Source organism: Halichondria panicea, chromosome 8 (genome assembly GCF_963675165.1).
Source record: "Halichondria panicea chromosome 8, odHalPani1.1, whole genome shotgun sequence".
Lineage (NCBI taxonomy): Eukaryota > Metazoa > Porifera > Demospongiae > Suberitida > Halichondriidae > Halichondria > Halichondria panicea.
The window spans coordinates 714,124-729,677 of NC_087384.1; the positions used below are offsets into that span (position 1 = coordinate 714,124).

The window sequence follows — 15,554 nt, forward strand, 5'->3', positions numbered from 1 at the left end:
ATCAGGACAATTATTACTTGTGAATAATTACCGTAAACGTCTGTATTAAAGTACCCTCTAAATATAAGCACCACTCAAACATTTTTTAGTACATCGCAACAGTTAGTACATCGCAACAGTTAGTACATCGCAACAGTTAGTACATCGCAACAGTTAGTACATCGCTACAGTTAGTACATCGCTACAGTTAGTACATCGCAACAGTTAGTACATCGCTACAGTTAGTACATCGCAACAGTTAGTACAGTTATTTAGTGGTGCTTTAAAATTATTAATTCAGACGTTTACTAAGGTAATGCATTACCTGGAGAGCTTTTCCCTTAGCCTTCTCAAATCCCTCAGTGATGATCCTCGGGTGGAGTCCCTCAGAGACATAGAGGTCGGCTTGCTTCAGCAACTCTCCGATAATCAGCACATTGGAGGTGGTACCATCTCCCGTGATGTCATCCTGTGTGTGGAGTGGGTGGGGGTAGAGGTGTGTGAGTTGTGGAGTGGGTGGGGTAAATGTGTGAGGGTGGAGTGGGTGGAGCTTACCTGGGCCGTGGCTACTCTTGCAATCAGTGAAGCTGTGGGGTGTTGGATTTGCTGCAAGGAGATAGTTTATTTTTATTTTATTTTTTTTATTTTTTTATGCGTGTGGATAGTACACCAATATTTATACCAGTACTGACCATTTCATGGAGCAAGACGTTGCCGTCTTTGGTCAGTTTAATGTCTCCAGCTCCAGACACAAGCCTGAGGGGGGAGGGTACGAAACCATTTAATTATCGGAACATTGGTGTACGGAATAACCACATTTTCATGGTTCCCTTGGGTCCCAGGTTTGTCCTGAGCACATCTTGCAGACCTCTGGCAGCTGAGATGTTCACTTGAAGTGCTTGAGCAGCTCTGGCGACCTCTGCCTTGGGATTTAGGGATTTTATTGCAGCCATTGCTAATCAATACTTCACAATCTCTGCCACGTGGTGACCCACCCATCTTTTGCCAGCAGGCTCTGTTTTGCGCATGCGCGATAATGTGGTGCGCTTCATTAATTAATACCTCTCTTCACCAGAAAAGAAAGTGAAGCCGAAACCTTAAGAATTAAGTAGTTTTACGGCATACAGACAAGCTAAAACTCTCTCCAGTGCAAGATATTATATCAAGGAATCATGTTTGTCAGTTTAAAATGGCTACTGCAGGTAGTTCAAGTCTCGTGTGTGGTCTCCTTCCTTCTAACCTTACAGCCACAAGTAACTCATGCCTACAATGTCGTCTATGCTCTCAACTGTGGAGGATCAAAGCTCACTGACTCATACGGCATACGCTATAAAGCTGACAACAGTAAAGTCGGGATACCGTCAGAGTTTGGCAAAACACTCATCATATCTCGTACTCGACCTGACGACATGATGCTGTATCAGACGGAGAGATATCACACTTCGTCATTCAGCTACGATGTCCCGATAAATAGCGATGGAGAATACGTGCTTATATTGAAGTTTGCAGAGGTGTACTTCACCTACCCTGGTGGGAAGGTGGGTCTCATAGGTGCTAGTATAGTCAAAGAGTTCCGTGCTGTAAATACCTTGTACTAATACAAGCAAATGAATAACTTCAAAAAATAATCTAATTTCCTGGTTTTGATGGGATATGCGTTTACATAATTCACATAGTCTATAATTCGCACACGCACATTCGCAGGTGTTTGATGTGGTGTTGAACCAGCAGCACACAGTGGTGCCTGGACTGGATATATTCTCCAGGGTTGGAAAGGCAGCTGCTCACGATGAAGTGGTCCCCTTCACAGTGGAGGGGGGACAGTTGACAGTGGGAGAGGAATCGAGCGACTTCGATGGCAACCTCAACATTGAGTTCTCAAAGGTAGCCATTAATTGCTGTATGATATAAATCTCCTGACTGTATCAATTACCCTTGATAAATGCTATTACAGCCTTCACTTTCATTATCATCATTTCTTATAGCATCTGTATAGGCTTACACATGTAGTTTTTTGTGCAAACTGATTGATGATGATGATTTTGTTTCTCCCTCTCTACACAGGGAAGTGCTGACAACCCCAAGTGCAACGCCATTGTCGTCTTGAAAGGACCACTAGAACCACACGGTAAGTACAGCACTACACCGCCTTACACAAGATCACAATTAAATATTAAAAATTAGGTGAATTGAGTGTAATACATGTACAATAGATGAGCATATCAAGGTTATAAGTAGCAAGCCCTATAGCTGAAGTATACATGTATGTAGTAGTGCTTGTGGAGTAAATGATTGGTGATGTCGTGAATTTAATCTATATACAGTACCAAAACCTAATCATCACAGCCTCAGTACATGCTCACACACATACGCCTTTCACTCCCTCACACTCTTCACACTCCTCACACCCTCCACCCCCTCACAGATCTCCCTGCCATCCCTCCCATGCAAGAGTCGGAACCAGAGGATATGGACTCTGAAAACGACGACTCAGTAGAAGAAGAACAAGAGTCCAAGTTCAAGCGAACCTCGGGTCCAAAGGTCACAGATCCATATGCCTCTGATGACAGCTGGTTTATGCCTATCACCATAGCGATAGCTGTGTTTCTACCAGTTTTATTCTGTCTGTGTAGAGTTAGGTGAACTCTCTAGGTCTAGTTAATTAATTAAATCACTGTCTAATAATTATCATTATTCAATTATTTTATGAAGTGAAAATGTATCTTGTGAAGTGAAGCATGTCAAGGTGTACCGTAAACACACTATAGCTATGTATATACAATGAATGTGAATATGTACAAAATGAAATGTGATATATGAAACATCATTGTATATAACTTTGGAAAAAGCACTAAGCTTGAGGAGTCATGTAATAATTATATAAAAATGAAATAATTATGTTGTTCTGTGTGAAAATAATTATGGTATTTATACAACTATTTCAGTTTCTGTTGAGATCTTCTCCTGCAGTGTGAGCTGACGGCTATTCTGAGTAGAGAGAGGAACCAATATAATTGGAGCACAAAGAGTACGCTGTTGAAGAAATGGCAGAGAGGGGTCATGGTGGATAGTGCAGAGGGTAGGTCCCAGCTGTGGCGTTGGGCAGTGTAGAGTAGCATGATGAGGGGGATGTTGGCCACTCGCGCTAGGAAGAATATGGGAAGGAGGGCTAGTCCGGTTAGCCGATAGGGGAGGGAGTGATCCAGGCCAACCTGTGTGTGCGTGTGTGTGCGTGTGTGTGCGTGAGAAGGGAAGTTTGTGTGTACTTAGGTATAAATTACTAATGAAAGTCCGTGAAACATGTTATTAAGTTGGCTTGGCCTCATATTATGTACTTAATATTATGCAATAATCTCGCCTAACATGTCTAATCACTATGTCTAACAGTTCTAACTATTGACTCACCAGTCTGAGGATCTTGACTATAGAGAGTAGAGGTGTACTCAGCTCCTGGGCAATGAAAGCTCCCAGCACAAAGTCACCCTTACCACCACGAGCATTGATATTCTGCACCACACATAGTTCAATGTATTGTGCTTTTCTTCTACAACTCTAAGCATACATACGGATACCCAAAACACTATACTCACCACTGTGAGGGGGTAGCCTATACAGAGCAGTAACAGATGGTGTACAACCATTGACCATCTCCCACGTATGAACCTAGTGACAGTCTGAGTGGTTGAAAGGCCATGGAGCCGTCTCCTGAGTCTATACGAGGTGAACATGGTATAGAGGTCCAACAGGTAGTACGAGGCTCCAAAGTGGGCGAATGGGACCAACACCCAGGACCTGAGAGGAGGTGATTCATTGAGAGATATAATTATGATGATTTGATGCTTACCGTTGGCTGATGACGTCCCCTTTAGATTGGTACATGACAATCAGGCCAAACACAGATGCTAGCGGAGCGAATAGCAGACCAACAATCCTATAGAGATGTGATCATAATCTAATTTATATCATACATTTATTATTACTCACAATTGTGCTATCTCAGCTAGGTCTCCCTCAGACACAAATCTAGGCTCCTTGTGCTCGACATCAGTTCTTATACCATTTATGCCATTTCTTTGTGAGTGCCTTTTTTCCTCTTGTTTGAACTGAACTTCAGCTCCCAACAAATACCTACAGATCCATTTAGCCAGGAGCACTCGAGATAGACCATACAAGGCGCTGTGGAAGACAAGACTAAAGATACTCAGCCACACACTCAACATTGTTTGTACTCTAAATAATGCCCATTTATTTGGGTGTGCATTATCAAGACTAGAGGCTCTAGTAGAGCTCCCTAGCTACACTTAGCAACCAAGCAGCGAGCACATGGAGAGCCTCAAGTCAGATCTAAAGAATGTACAAGGCGTGATAAAGGATCTCCTGAGCCAGCTAAGTGGAGAACTTCCCGTAGCCTCATGGAGGTTCCCTGAGAAGCTGGCTGCAAATCTGGACCCTCTGGAGGAGCTCCAATCACGTGATCGGGAGGAGGAGGGGCTGGGGGACCTCAAGACATTGCTCATGGAGCTCCTTGTGGACAGGTGAGGGCATCCATTTATTGAAAATTCCAAAGCGTATTTAATTATTGCAATTGCAGACTTCTGTTTTTGCTCCAATGTTGCGTTCGATTCTCGGAGACGAGTCAGGGTCAAAAGTTCACATCCCTCCCCCTCACGCTGGGATCTACAGTGAAGAAATTTTCTCGCAAAATCCAGCATGACTACGCATCACTCAAAAAAACAACGGAGAAGGTTTGTAATATTCTATGCTCCTCTTGTGTCAAATTCACTAGGAAAAATCTTCTGCAATTTTAATGTTATTTTGTACATTTTATTTGTTTTTTTTTTATCAATTCTTTCTGCTTTTATTTCTGTAGGTGTTGGTGAGGGAGGAGCACATAGCTGTTCTTGAGGCTACTGTATCAGAGCTGCAGTCCCAGTCACCACTACCTCACAGCCACTCCATCACCACTGTACCCTCTCATGATCCCATGCCAATCGAACCTCCGTCTCTTGTTCCCTACGAGGCTCTGGGTACTATGAAAATTAACCGTCTCTATTCCTCAGTGGCTATTAAACCCTCAACCAAATCTATAATCGAGGTCAAGCGCACTCCGACATTAACTCGAGGCTGCAGTATATCCACACAAACTACAGAAACTGGATTTGCACTGTGTGTGCAGTGTGCAGGCACTCACCAAACATTAGTGGAGCTAGCGGACACTGTGATTAATACATCCTCCACACACAAGCTGAAGAGTGAGCTATCAACCAGAGACTGGGCAGGTCTTGTCAGTGTTGGTGGATTGGACACTAGAGAATGGGCTGGCTGCTTCACAACTGACTTGAATGCGTTGAGTCATCGTGCTAGTTCACAGGAGTGTCGAGTGGAGGAGCTGGAGGGACAGCTGGTAGAGCAGAGGGAGATGGTACTAGCAATGGAGGGGGAGATAGCCTCACTCACAGCTCATGTCAACCACCTACAAGTAACTAAATGCAATCATTTTGTGTACAATAACGTTTTTATATCCTACTGTAGCAGGGAAATGTATTTAACGCTAGTCCCCTTCATTTTGAGTTGTCTCTAGAGTTTTGGTGGTCTAAATTTTATGATTTTCTGAAAGCTTAAAAGGAGCTTTTTCAGATGGTTTGCTTAAATCCTAAATTTGGAACGGGCCATAATTTCTTATTTTCGGGAAAATACCGTGGGCTATATATAGCCCATGGTATCTTGTCAAAAACAGGCCAAAATAGACTTTTGATTTTAATACATCATCTGAAAGGCCTCTCTCTAAGCTTTCGGAAAATCATAAAATTAACATTATTGGACCAACAGAACTAAAATTATAGCCGTCAAATATCATAGCTATTATAGCGCATTTATGAGGGATGTAGCTACTGCAGCACTGCAATATTGTTACATTTCTACTGATTCCGTGCAGGCTAATGTGGAGGAGGTGAGACAGGTGGGTGACAAGTCATTGGCCAGTACCCAGCGAATGTTGGGAGCTCAGTTGAGGGAGTTGAGAGAGAGTGTGGGTCGACTAGAGACTGCTAATGGTGTGGTGTGTGAGGAACTGGGGGTATCACGGAAACAGGAGTCATTGCTCAAGGCTAGAATGGCAGAAATAGGTAAGCTCTGGCGATTGCATGTCTGTACTTAATCACCATTATCTTTGGTTTGTCTTATTGTACCGTGATACCACATACAGATTCATTTAGAAGTGATTTTTATTGAAAACTATCGTACAAATTATATTGTAGTCATCATTACAGCACAGAACCTGCATATTCAATACCTAACAGTTCCTGTTTCTGCCCCCCTCCTCCTATAGAGGCCAGGAGAACAGAGGTTTTACGAGAGCTCCAAGCTGTGCAGAGCAGAGAGATGAGGCTGCTCTCATCACAACAGACATTGGAGAGGGAGCTGGAGGTGGCCGTGGGAGAGAGGGCAAAGGTCAAGGAGGCCCTTGAGGAGAACAAGCTTCAACTGACTAAAACTAAGATCGCCTCACAGACAATGGAAAAGAAGAACAAGGTAGCATAATTGCACAGCAGAATATCGTTAGCTAGCTAAATTTGAGAGCTCATAACTTGTGTTTTGAAGGTCAAATCTGTGTGGCAAAAGTTAAACCCAGAAATTATTTATTTTTGGTAAGTTTTCATATTGGATGTAAGTACCGTATTCCTCCTGCGGCTATCTATTGTATTCCTTATAGGCCATTTTCTCAAAGCAATCCTCTCTGCTGTCTCGACTGGGCCAATTGGATGAGGAATGTGATGATATGCGAGGGAGGCTGTGGGGGGTGGAGCGTGAGAGGGAGGCACTGTGCGAGGAGCTGACTGACATACAGGCCCAATGTGTGGGCCTCAGGGCAGAACTGGACACTGAGAAGGTATATGCACACTCGTCATGTGACTGTCACTAAACTTGTGAGATGAAAACTGCCTATACTGTATTTTTTTCTCTCGTCAATTTTCACGGTGTAGTGTACAGTGTTTGTCATAGTGTTGTGTGTGTGTGTAGTGTTCAGTCTAATAAAAGTGTATGATTTTGTACTTGTATTTTAGGTATTGTGTATGATACATACTGTAATGTAATTGTTTGTGTGTGTAGGAGAAGCTGTCAGTGTCCGTGAGTGAGGGGGAGCGACTGAGAGGTGTCTGCTGTGAACTGGAGACTCAGATCAAGACCACAATGACACAACTGGACGCAGAGAGGGAGAGATGCAGGTGAGTGCATTGTTGCACTGTAGCATGTACATGTATATCACAAGCATTATATAATTTCAATCCTGGTTAGGCAGACAATTAGTATAATAGTTTAGGCGTCAGCTACGTTGCAACAAGTCCAAGGTTGACCTCTTAAAGTTTGTACAAGTGCATTTCTTCCTGCCTTAATATTTGAAGTAGTTTGGCGTTGTGTTAGTTTGTTGTGCTCTGCAATAGGCTGCTGATGGACTACCCGTTTGTGAAGCAGACTAGAACTGGTTATGTGGAGCACATCCGTTCCTTGTCAACAAGAGAATCACAGAAGCAGATCTCAGCCAATACTGTGCGGATACTTTTACTAGAGGAGCAGAACTCTGAATTGAGAGAGAGGGGCGTAGCAGAGGTCAGGGAGAGAGGGACCAACTCTGCACCACTGGTGAGTGTGTGGTGTTGGGCACTGTGAGCCTATAGCTATAACATGTACATAGCAGATTAAACCTTTCCTGGCTTTTAAAGTGCACAGTATTGTAAGTTAGATACACGATTGTAGTCTGAACAACTGTACAAACGGCCATAACTTGAGTACAATTGATCCAATGTCAAAATTTTTATCATTTTCTGAAAGCTTAGAAAGAAACCTTTCAAATGGTGTAATTCAATCCAAAATTTCGTCAGGGCCAAAATTTGTCATTTTTCGGCCTTGGACCATGGGCTATATATAATCCATGATACGACCAAAATAATGGTAAATACTTAATTTTTCAAATACGAACTTTGATGACACCATTTGAAAGGTCTCTTTATAAGCTTTCAGAAAATCCTCACGAATTTTACATTTGATCCAGAGAATTCAAGTTATGGCAGCTGAAAGAGTCCCCGAACCATTGATTAAAGGGGGGGTTACAGTTTTGTCTTGTGAAGAGATTCAAGCTATGTGTACTGTAGATGGAGCTACCAACTAGGCACCAAATATACATTAATACAATTTACTGTATCAATCCCCATCCCGCTGTAGTTACGAGCCCCAGTGCGTATGTGGAGGGATGGACTACTAACCCAAGTGCACAGTGAACAGGCCATGGCCAGACAAGCAGCCTCAAGCAAGCAGCACTCTAATGATGATCGAGTCGTCTCCCCCATGATCAGACCACCGTCCTCGGGCTCTCTCAAAGGTCGCTTAGGTCACCTCGTCACAGCCATTGCTGATCATCGCTCCAATGTGGACAATTCATTATAAACATTGAACAGTTATTCTGTTTCATTAACATCATCATAATTAGTCATAACCGGTTATATCGAAGAATTTTTTACAATGGTGATATAAATGAGTTTAAGTATAACAACAAAATTAAAGACAAATAATTATAATTATATCACTTCAGCACAAATTCCCCTCTAAAGCCAGGTACATTATCAACAAAATCAGAGAATTCAGTTCGAATGTTCTCATACTTAGTCTCCCAACTGTCCTTGAGTTGGGTCATGGCCTCCAGTCTTATCGCCAGTTCCTCCACTCTCTGTCTCTGATCATCGAGTTCTCTACCAACCTCTCCTAGTCTGCACTCATAGTCATCACACACATCAGCTAACTTGTCCTTAAACTGTCCCTCTAGTTCTTCTTTCTGTCTCTCCAACGCTCGGCATTCTTCCAGTTTTAGTAACTCCATCTGTTCTGATAGTGCCTCCTGTTTGTCCTCCTCGGCTTGTTGGTTATTTTGCTGTGCTATCTCAGAAACTGTTGCTGCCACTTTACAAGACTCGACTCTCGCTATATAAACCTCTTCTTGTCTCGCTTCTTCCACAGCTTCTTGTTTTACCGCCTCTGCTTCTGCCCATGTGTTATCAATCTTTCTAGCTAGTGTCTCTTCGTGCTTCTGAGTTAGTTTCTTTAAGGTACTAGCAAATTCTTCCCGTAGCTTTGTCTCAAGGATGGAGTTTTGTCGTGCTATAGCTCTGAGCTGGCTCTGATGGGCCTCTTGGAATAACGCCTGTCTCTCTTTCAACCATTCAGAATTAGCCGCTGTTAGTTTCTCCTCGGCCTTTGCTGCCTCTTCTCTTCGTATCACCTCCTCGACACTGCGGATTGTTCGTTGCCTCTTGTCCTCACTCAGTTCCTCATACTGCTGTCTCAGCTCCTCTCCAATGTCTGCATACACAAAACAATATCATCACAAGTTGTACAGTGCAAACTAGGCTAGCTAGATGTATATTTTATGCTAATTTTCTAGCTACTCACTGATAATAGTCTCATGTGACAGGGCTTGCTGTGAGTCTGTTCTCAGCACAATAGGAGAACTCATCATCAAAGGAATTCCGATAAAAAAAGTGATCAAAAGCAAAACAAACAGTTGCCAATAACAACAACAAAGGTCAACGAGCCCCGCCCCCACACACGTGGCTGCAAAACTTCATTGTCTTCTTCACACAGCTTTTCTTGTCTTCATATTGAGACTCTGTTACCCCTCTGTCAGGTAAAAGCAATTTCACAAGATGGTAGAGGCAGCTAAGGAAGTGTGGAGACGTGCTAATGCGGTGTGTTTTGATGTGGACAGCACTCTGATCATAGAGGAGGGGATCGATGCTCTGGCCCAGTACTGTGGTGTTGGGGAGAAGGTGGCAGAGTGGTGAGTGAGTGAGTCCTGTACAGGGGACTCTGTAGTGTGGTGTTGGGGAGAAGGTGGCAGAGTGGTGAGTGAGTGAGTCCTGTACAGGGGACTCTGTAGTGTGCTTTACACCATTTGTGGCTACAAGTTTATTATAGTTGCTGTGTAGTAGCTGCTTTCAATGCAAACGGCAGTTCCATTGTACCAGTTGGTACCGAGTCCTACATATTAGGAGTGCTTATTTTAATTTACAAGTTGATCTCACAAATCAGTTTAGAATACGGATAAAATATGGTAGTTACTGTTCATCTTTACTGTTCATCTTGTTCTTTCCCAGGACTCGTAAAGCTATGGGTGGGTCAGTGACGTTCCAAGAAGCACTGAGAGCACGGCTAGGTCTCATAAAGCCGTCACGAGAGCAAGTGGAGGCTATAAAGAAAGAAAAGAACCCCAAAGATATCCTCACCCCAGGAATCGAGTAAGCTCTCTTATCGTGTTGGTACTGATGTATCAGACGTACCGTTGTACTTGCAGGCAGTTGGTTGGTTTGCTCCACTCTCGAGGGACGATAGTGTACCTGGTGTCCGGAGGGTTCCACTGTATGATAGACCCACTGGCTGACTACCTCAACATACCCAGAGAGAATGTGTTTGCCAATAGAATACTCTTCAACGATAAAGGTGTGTTTTAGATGCATTTTGTGTTGTTTTGAAATTGGTTGAAGCTTTGCCCAGTCAAAAATAGTTGCCAAAATGCCTACTTTTAATAACTCCACGTTAAGCCTCCTTTTTACAAGTTCAAATTATTCAGCTACATTTTGTGTTATATATTACAGCTTTTTGATACCTGTACATACGAACAAGTGCGTGATCACTGTGATAGTATCCCCAGGGCTCACACACACACTCATGCACTCTAGGAGATTACGCTGGATTTGATGAAGAGCAGCCGACTAGTAGAACTGGAGGCAAGCCGAAGGTGGTGGGTCAGATCAAGGAGAAATACAAGATGTAAGGGAACAACATATAAAGCACATGGTGTTTTAACCCTTTCATCCCTGCAGTGTGGTGATGATAGGAGATGGAGCTACAGATATGGAAGCCTGTCCACCAGCTGTAAGCACCTACTAATTTTGCTATCATGTTTTTAAAGCTAGAATTAAGAAACAGTCATCTTGTTGTGTATGTGTGCTGTTTAAAGAACAGGCAGGGGAGGTCCGACACAAGTACTTTGATTAGGCTGAAATTGAGTTAATTAGTCACATGCAACAATGAATTTACTGTCGAATTTTGCACGTGACCAAGCCTAATCAATTGATCGAGGTACTCGTGTCGTACCTCCTCTAGGGAACTGGCTAACAGTGTTATACCTCCCACCCCCTTCAGGATACATTCATTGGTTTTGGAGGCAATGTGGTGAGAGAGAAGGTGAAGGCAGGTGCCCCGTGGTTCATCTACTCCATCACTGACCTCATCACTGAGTTACAGCTGTGAACTGCAGATCGCTATATAATAGTTTTATAGTTTTATAACTCTATAATGCTTTTATAGTGTGCATAATATATAAATTTACATGACGTTAAATCAGTTTTTGTGCAAATTTCAAAGCTGTGTAACAGCACGTTCTTCACAAATAAATATAGCACTAAGTAACAACGATTTCATCTCATACCGTATATGCTTGATCAGAGGCCGCGCTTGTATAAAGGCCGCACTCAAATAGTAGCCTCCCTTGCTAGCAAAATGAAACATTTAGTAGCCGCGGCTCCTGATCAAGCATATACGGTAAATTATAGATTGTAAACAGTTTCAAATATAGCACTGAGCACAACGAAAAGATTTATCTCATATATACATAAAATAGATTGTAACCAGTTTATTTCTTCTGGGGTGTTTCGACAGAGGTACCTCTATCGAACATGTCACGCTCTATGGCCTCGAACAACGACTTGAAGTTACCAGCTCCAAATCCCTGTATGAATACAAGTGGAGGGTCAAGAGTATAATTATTAATACATTGTATGTGCACTAGCAAGCAAGAGTTAATTATGCTAGCTGGAACATGCTTACTGCTTTAGTTAGTCAACCCTAGTGCTTATCACATATATATTAATGCCCAGGGTGTCATACAGGATTTTGAAGTAGAGGAGGGAAATGAGAAAAGTAACCAGAAAATGTTGCTAAAAAAAGGTCAACTGTTATTTCAATACTCAGTCATAATTGAAAGGGGGGGGGATATCCCCCCTTTCCCCTGTACGACACCCTGTACATAACTATAAAGCAACTACATTGTACCAAACCCACCCACCCCACACACTCACACAATGGTTGTGACGCTCGATAGTCTCAAGGAATAGAGTGGGTCGGTCCTGTACCGGCTTTGTGAAGATCTGGAGCAAGTAGCCATTGTCATCGAAATCCACCAGAATCTTAAGCTCTTGCAACTGCAGAGACAATATAACATAATATCCATTATTAGGAGGAGGGGATATCACTAGCAGCTACAAATAAGCTGAATGCAACCCAGTATTGGCAGCTAAGACAGGTACAGGGTTAGGTAATAATTATGAAGAGGAAGGGGCATAACAGTGTGTGTGTGTAAGACACAGGGGGTGGTGGTACACAATGGCAATAAGTATGCATGCCTAGGGCTACATGTATAGGAAACTACTAACCACAAGAGGAATCTCACCACTACATGTAAGTGTCTACAAAATATGGCTAACACAGGTGCAGCTACATGCACTCACAACATCAAGGTCCTCTTTGACAGTGACCTTTGACTTGGCCAGTTTGGCCCTGAGGTCCTCATAGTAGGAGTCTGGCACATTAACGAACTGCATACCACGAGCACGCATGCTTCGAATCTGAGAGGGGCGGGGGGGGGGGGGGGGTCATTCTTATGGCATACAATACATTGTAGTACATAAAGCAACGATTGCAGTAGGGTCTTAACTTTATATACACTGCACGTATAAAATTAAGTACAGTACGTTATAATTATATGCACTTAAATAGTTGCAAACATTACATGTAATTGCTTGCTGTGTGCATTTTAGTAAAATTAATAATACATGAATCAAGTGTTACTGGAGTAGCTTACAGCATTAATGATGTTCCCTGTGTTGATTGCAATGTGCTGCACTCCAGGAGTCCCATAGAAGTCAATGTACTCTTGTATCTGGCTCTTCCGTGTCCCCGGGGCTGGCTCGTTGAGTGGCATCTTGATGGACTCGTCCCAGTTGGCCACCACGATGGAACGCAGGGAACTGTACTTGGTGTGCACCTGAGAGAGAAGTAAAAATACAATGATGTGATGTGTATCATATAATTATACGTATTGCTAGGGGACAGTGGGGGGAAGAAAAGTGGGAAAAAGAGAGAGTGGCGAATATTAAAAAAAAAGGATATTGATTGGCCCAATAGCAATCAGAGATATATTAAGCATACAAAATTAATATTAACAATGTAGATACCCTAATAGCTACGAAAGTGCAACTTTAGTTCATGAGCATACTCACGAGGTCATCGTCGATGGACCAGAATCGATGGAACTGGAGGGTCTTCTCATAGTACTCTGCTATGTCATTCATCTCCTCGTCTCCTTGGTTACCAACCACATGATCGATGAAGTTGAGTCCAACAGGAAACTGCGCATCACTACATGAGATCACATGAACCAATCAAATTCATTGTAGCCTATGCTTCGAGGTGTAGCCGCATGAGGAATACGACTGTTTCTGTGTGTGTGTATTCCAGCTGTAACTGCTAACGGTTGGAATGCAACGAAAATTAACAGCTTCTATAGGCTTCTAGCCACATTCTCTGGATTTAGGGATTCACAACTAAAAGCTTCTTTCTCGAATATTACTTTAGTGAAGGCTGTTCCAAAATCTTTCGCAGCATCATCTAAGTTTCTATTCAACTTATGAATTTGCCTTGTACTAAAGTGCTAGCTTTTTGTTAGCTACAATAGTCAGAAAAAAGCTGCAAAGTTATACTGCCGGAAGCACGCAAGCCATTGTGAACTATGACCTCTTGGCAGATCCACCCCCCTTTTATTGGCAAGAAATACACGATGTCATAACAACACTAACTTCATAGTGTATGTAGATCTACGCTGTTAAGCTTAGCTACTTCTGTTTCATTAATCTCCTCTTCTAAAACTTGTTGTGCTAGTCAAGAATAAATATCATTATTGCAAATGCAAACATTTATTTACATTATACAAAGCCAACTATAGTGACCTCTTCTGTACACTACTCTTTGAACGAAGCAAAACATGGCGAGAGCCATTAGCACAGTGGTGCTTGCAACATTCATTTATTATAGTACTTATAATATTATTATACATGTATAGTTATGCTGTACTAAACGTACGCTACAATAGATCTACAAATATGATTTGAATGGAGAGGCACGTGGAAGCATAGTGAACTTTCAACACAATGAATCGGTGGTTTTATACTCACAGCATTTTCTGGAGGTTGTCTGAGGCTCTGGGCTCCTTGTATCCAGGTAGGAAGATACCATTATAGTTGGTCCTCTCCACCAGAGTGTGGGTGGTGTCTCCATACTGTGTACAAGAAGAGTTACTCTAAAAGCATCTTTAAACATGACTACTCACAGTTGATATGGAGGCAAAGACGACCGTTCCATTCTCGTCCTTTTCCTCCCAAGGTTCCCGCACTACACGAGCTCCTCGCTCCACCGCTTTCTGTGACACAACAATAACACAAGCTAGTACAACACTTTAAGCATCAAAAACCATAATTATGCAGAAATTTAACGCAAGTGAACAATAAGAATGATGCAATAACCTACAAAACAGAGATTACAGTTACGGATTACTAAAAGCTACTTTGTGACCACTCCCCCTGGGCTAGATCGAGTGTAGCTCACCTTGAACAGGCCACGACAGTCCTCCACAGAAAAGGCAACATCCTTGACCCCATCGCCATGGACACTCTGATGTACACCCATCACTATGAACATTTGGTAACATTTTCATGAACGATATTTGCAGTGTTTAATATTACTTGCCATCATTTCCTGGATTCAAAGGTGATTTAAAGACAAAAATAGCTTTGTCCTGTCGTACTGCGTGTGAGACTACCTCCTTCTCCCCCGTCTCTAGACCTTGGTATGCCAGCAGCTGGAACCCTGCCCGAATGCAGTACCATGATGCGGCCTGGAGGAGGGGTGGGGCGTGAAGTGAATGTGTGTTTTATAGTAGTCTGTACCCATGAATGCTGTATGTCTTAGGCTAGTGTATATAATTATACGTAACAGCTGTACACTGCTAGTATTGTACACAGCTAGTCTTGTTTGGCCCACTCGCTTTAAACAAACTTACCTATTTAGGAAAGTTTGTGCCTGAAACGATAGAGTCAGTGTATTGTTGTATATATGGAATGTGTGTGTAAGTTGGCTGACCTGTTTAGCGTTGCCGACCCAGAAGGTGATGTGATCAAAGGCCACATAGCGTCCAGGGCCCTCAGGCTGTAAACCAGAACACCCACTCACTTTAGTCAACAGCTGCACACACTCAACCTACCTCAGCTCCTTTGTCGTAGTACGTCTACAATGGAGTGCAAGTCAAATAATGTCTATCTGCACATGATTTTTGCTAACTGTGCTCACCATAATTATTCTTAGCTCTCTGCTTTATATACTGCACTGGAGGATCCCTCACCCGGCCTGGCCTTTGCAGCTTATCAGTAATGAATTTAATTAACATCTAATTAATTATTTACCACACACAAAAC

The 15,554-nt window shown here is 42.7% G+C and overlaps 7 protein-coding genes across 8 annotated transcripts in view; 3 read left to right on the forward strand and 4 right to left on the reverse strand.

Annotated features, from left to right (window-relative positions):
• Positions 1–986, reverse strand: part of LOC135339566 (T-complex protein 1 subunit zeta-like) — a 28,823-nt gene extending 27,837 nt beyond the window's left edge. Inside the window, exons 1-4 of the mRNA XM_064535705.1 lie at positions 796–986; positions 672–735; positions 535–585; positions 305–448 (exon numbers count right to left, since the gene is read on the reverse strand). Coding sequence (XP_064391775.1) covers positions 305–448; positions 535–585; positions 672–735; positions 796–932 — 396 coding nt within the window. The 5' untranslated portion in view covers positions 933–986. The remainder of the gene's footprint in view (positions 1–304; positions 449–534; positions 586–671; positions 736–795) is intronic.
• A 31-nt stretch (positions 987–1,017) lies between these two features.
• LOC135339590 (malectin-A-like) lies at positions 1,018–2,715 on the forward strand. The gene is made up of 4 exons (XM_064535740.1): positions 1,018–1,517; positions 1,684–1,863; positions 2,044–2,107; positions 2,405–2,715. Exons 1-4 carry the CDS (start codon positions 1,152–1,154, stop codon positions 2,620–2,622), a joined length of 828 nt encoding a protein of 275 aa, XP_064391810.1. The 5' UTR covers positions 1,018–1,151; the 3' UTR covers positions 2,623–2,715.
• An 88-nt stretch (positions 2,716–2,803) lies between these two features.
• On the reverse strand, positions 2,804–4,237 carry LOC135339588 (TLC domain-containing protein 3A-like). The gene is made up of 5 exons (XM_064535737.1): positions 3,964–4,237; positions 3,824–3,910; positions 3,570–3,771; positions 3,385–3,486; positions 2,804–3,191 (listed from the first exon to the last, which is right to left on the reverse strand). Exons 1-5 carry the CDS (start codon positions 4,197–4,199, stop codon positions 2,916–2,918), a joined length of 903 nt encoding a protein of 300 aa, XP_064391807.1. The 5' UTR covers positions 4,200–4,237; the 3' UTR covers positions 2,804–2,915.
• Positions 4,238–4,240: 3 nt separating this feature from the next.
• Positions 4,241–8,511, forward strand: LOC135339557 (coiled-coil domain-containing protein 157-like). The gene is made up of 9 exons (XM_064535695.1): positions 4,241–4,514; positions 4,571–4,724; positions 4,850–5,458; positions 5,915–6,104; positions 6,308–6,510; positions 6,692–6,868; positions 7,090–7,205; positions 7,422–7,620; positions 8,200–8,511. Exons 1-9 carry the CDS (start codon positions 4,303–4,305, stop codon positions 8,419–8,421), a joined length of 2,082 nt encoding a protein of 693 aa, XP_064391765.1. The 5' UTR covers positions 4,241–4,302; the 3' UTR covers positions 8,422–8,511.
• Positions 8,471–9,557, reverse strand: LOC135339589 (gelsolin-related protein of 125 kDa-like). Its single transcript, XM_064535739.1, has 2 exons — positions 9,421–9,557; positions 8,471–9,330 (listed from the first exon to the last, which is right to left on the reverse strand). Exons 1-2 carry the CDS (start codon positions 9,485–9,487, stop codon positions 8,558–8,560), a joined length of 840 nt encoding a protein of 279 aa, XP_064391809.1. The 5' UTR covers positions 9,488–9,557; the 3' UTR covers positions 8,471–8,557.
• Positions 9,558–9,567: 10 nt separating this feature from the next.
• On the forward strand, positions 9,568–11,374 carry LOC135339593 (phosphoserine phosphatase-like). 2 transcript variants are annotated; one of them, XM_064535743.1, is made up of 6 exons: positions 9,568–9,808; positions 10,125–10,265; positions 10,322–10,467; positions 10,707–10,797; positions 10,851–10,902; positions 11,173–11,374. In XM_064535743.1, exons 1-6 carry the CDS (start codon positions 9,675–9,677, stop codon positions 11,278–11,280), a joined length of 672 nt encoding a protein of 223 aa, XP_064391813.1. In that variant the 5' UTR covers positions 9,568–9,674; the 3' UTR covers positions 11,281–11,374. The 2 variants fall into 2 exon arrangements, with proteins under 2 accessions (XP_064391813.1, XP_064391814.1); XM_064535744.1 differs by having other exon boundaries at positions 9,740–9,872.
• Positions 11,371–15,554, reverse strand: part of LOC135339575 (4-hydroxyphenylpyruvate dioxygenase-like) — a 59,606-nt gene continuing 55,422 nt past the window's right edge. The window contains exons 2-14 of the mRNA XM_064535716.1: positions 15,430–15,448; positions 15,344–15,367; positions 15,223–15,288; positions 14,830–14,977; positions 14,689–14,771; positions 14,414–14,503; positions 14,259–14,362; positions 13,308–13,446; positions 12,890–13,072; positions 12,537–12,653; positions 12,108–12,230; positions 11,573–11,758; positions 11,371–11,455 (exon numbers count right to left, since the gene is read on the reverse strand). Coding sequence (XP_064391786.1) covers positions 11,663–11,758; positions 12,108–12,230; positions 12,537–12,653; positions 12,890–13,072; positions 13,308–13,446; positions 14,259–14,362; positions 14,414–14,503; positions 14,689–14,771; positions 14,830–14,977; positions 15,223–15,288; positions 15,344–15,367; positions 15,430–15,432 — 1,176 coding nt within the window. The 5' untranslated portion in view covers positions 15,433–15,448 and the 3' untranslated portion in view covers positions 11,371–11,455; positions 11,573–11,662. The remainder of the gene's footprint in view (positions 11,456–11,572; positions 11,759–12,107; positions 12,231–12,536; positions 12,654–12,889; positions 13,073–13,307; positions 13,447–14,258; positions 14,363–14,413; positions 14,504–14,688; positions 14,772–14,829; positions 14,978–15,222; positions 15,289–15,343; positions 15,368–15,429; positions 15,449–15,554) is intronic.

What these genes read in the sequence shown, in the direction of transcription:
- LOC135339590 (XM_064535740.1), top strand. Translation starts at nt 1,152, where the DNA reads ATGTTTGTCAGTTTAAAATGGCTACTGCAGGTAGTTCAAGTCTCGTGT. An exon ending in TCACCTACCCTGGTGGGAAG is followed by an intron (nt 1,518 to 1,683) that starts GTGGGTCTCATA and finishes GCACATTCGCAG; the next exon opens with GTGTTTGATGTGGTGTTGAA. An exon ending in TCAACATTGAGTTCTCAAAG is followed by an intron (nt 1,864 to 2,043) that starts GTAGCCATTAAT and finishes CTCTCTACACAG; the next exon opens with GGAAGTGCTGACAACCCCAA.
- LOC135339588 (XM_064535737.1), bottom strand. Translation starts at nt 4,199, where the DNA reads ATGTTGAGTGTGTGGCTGAGTATCTTTAGTCTTGTCTTCCACAGCGCC. An exon ending in GGGGACGTCATCAGCCAACG is followed by an intron (nt 3,772 to 3,823) that starts GTAAGCATCAAA and finishes ACCTCCTCTCAG; the next exon opens with GTCCTGGGTGTTGGTCCCAT. An exon ending in TAGTCAAGATCCTCAGACTG is followed by an intron (nt 3,192 to 3,384) that starts GTGAGTCAATAG and finishes ACGCACACACAG; the next exon opens with GTTGGCCTGGATCACTCCCT.
- LOC135339557 (XM_064535695.1), top strand. Translation starts at nt 4,303, where the DNA reads ATGGAGAGCCTCAAGTCAGATCTAAAGAATGTACAAGGCGTGATAAAG. An exon ending in TCAAAAAAACAACGGAGAAG is followed by an intron (nt 4,725 to 4,849) that starts GTTTGTAATATT and finishes TTATTTCTGTAG; the next exon opens with GTGTTGGTGAGGGAGGAGCA. An exon ending in CTCATGTCAACCACCTACAA is followed by an intron (nt 5,459 to 5,914) that starts GTAACTAAATGC and finishes GATTCCGTGCAG; the next exon opens with GCTAATGTGGAGGAGGTGAG.
- LOC135339589 (XM_064535739.1), bottom strand. Translation starts at nt 9,487, where the DNA reads ATGATGAGTTCTCCTATTGTGCTGAGAACAGACTCACAGCAAGCCCTG. An exon ending in GTCACATGAGACTATTATCA is followed by an intron (nt 9,331 to 9,420) that starts GTGAGTAGCTAG and finishes TTGTGTATGCAG; the next exon opens with ACATTGGAGAGGAGCTGAGA.
- LOC135339593 (XM_064535743.1), top strand. Translation starts at nt 9,675, where the DNA reads ATGGTAGAGGCAGCTAAGGAAGTGTGGAGACGTGCTAATGCGGTGTGT. An exon ending in GGGGAGAAGGTGGCAGAGTG is followed by an intron (nt 9,809 to 10,124) that starts GTGAGTGAGTGA and finishes GTTCTTTCCCAG; the next exon opens with GACTCGTAAAGCTATGGGTG. An exon ending in ATCCTCACCCCAGGAATCGA is followed by an intron (nt 10,266 to 10,321) that starts GTAAGCTCTCTT and finishes TTGTACTTGCAG; the next exon opens with GCAGTTGGTTGGTTTGCTCC.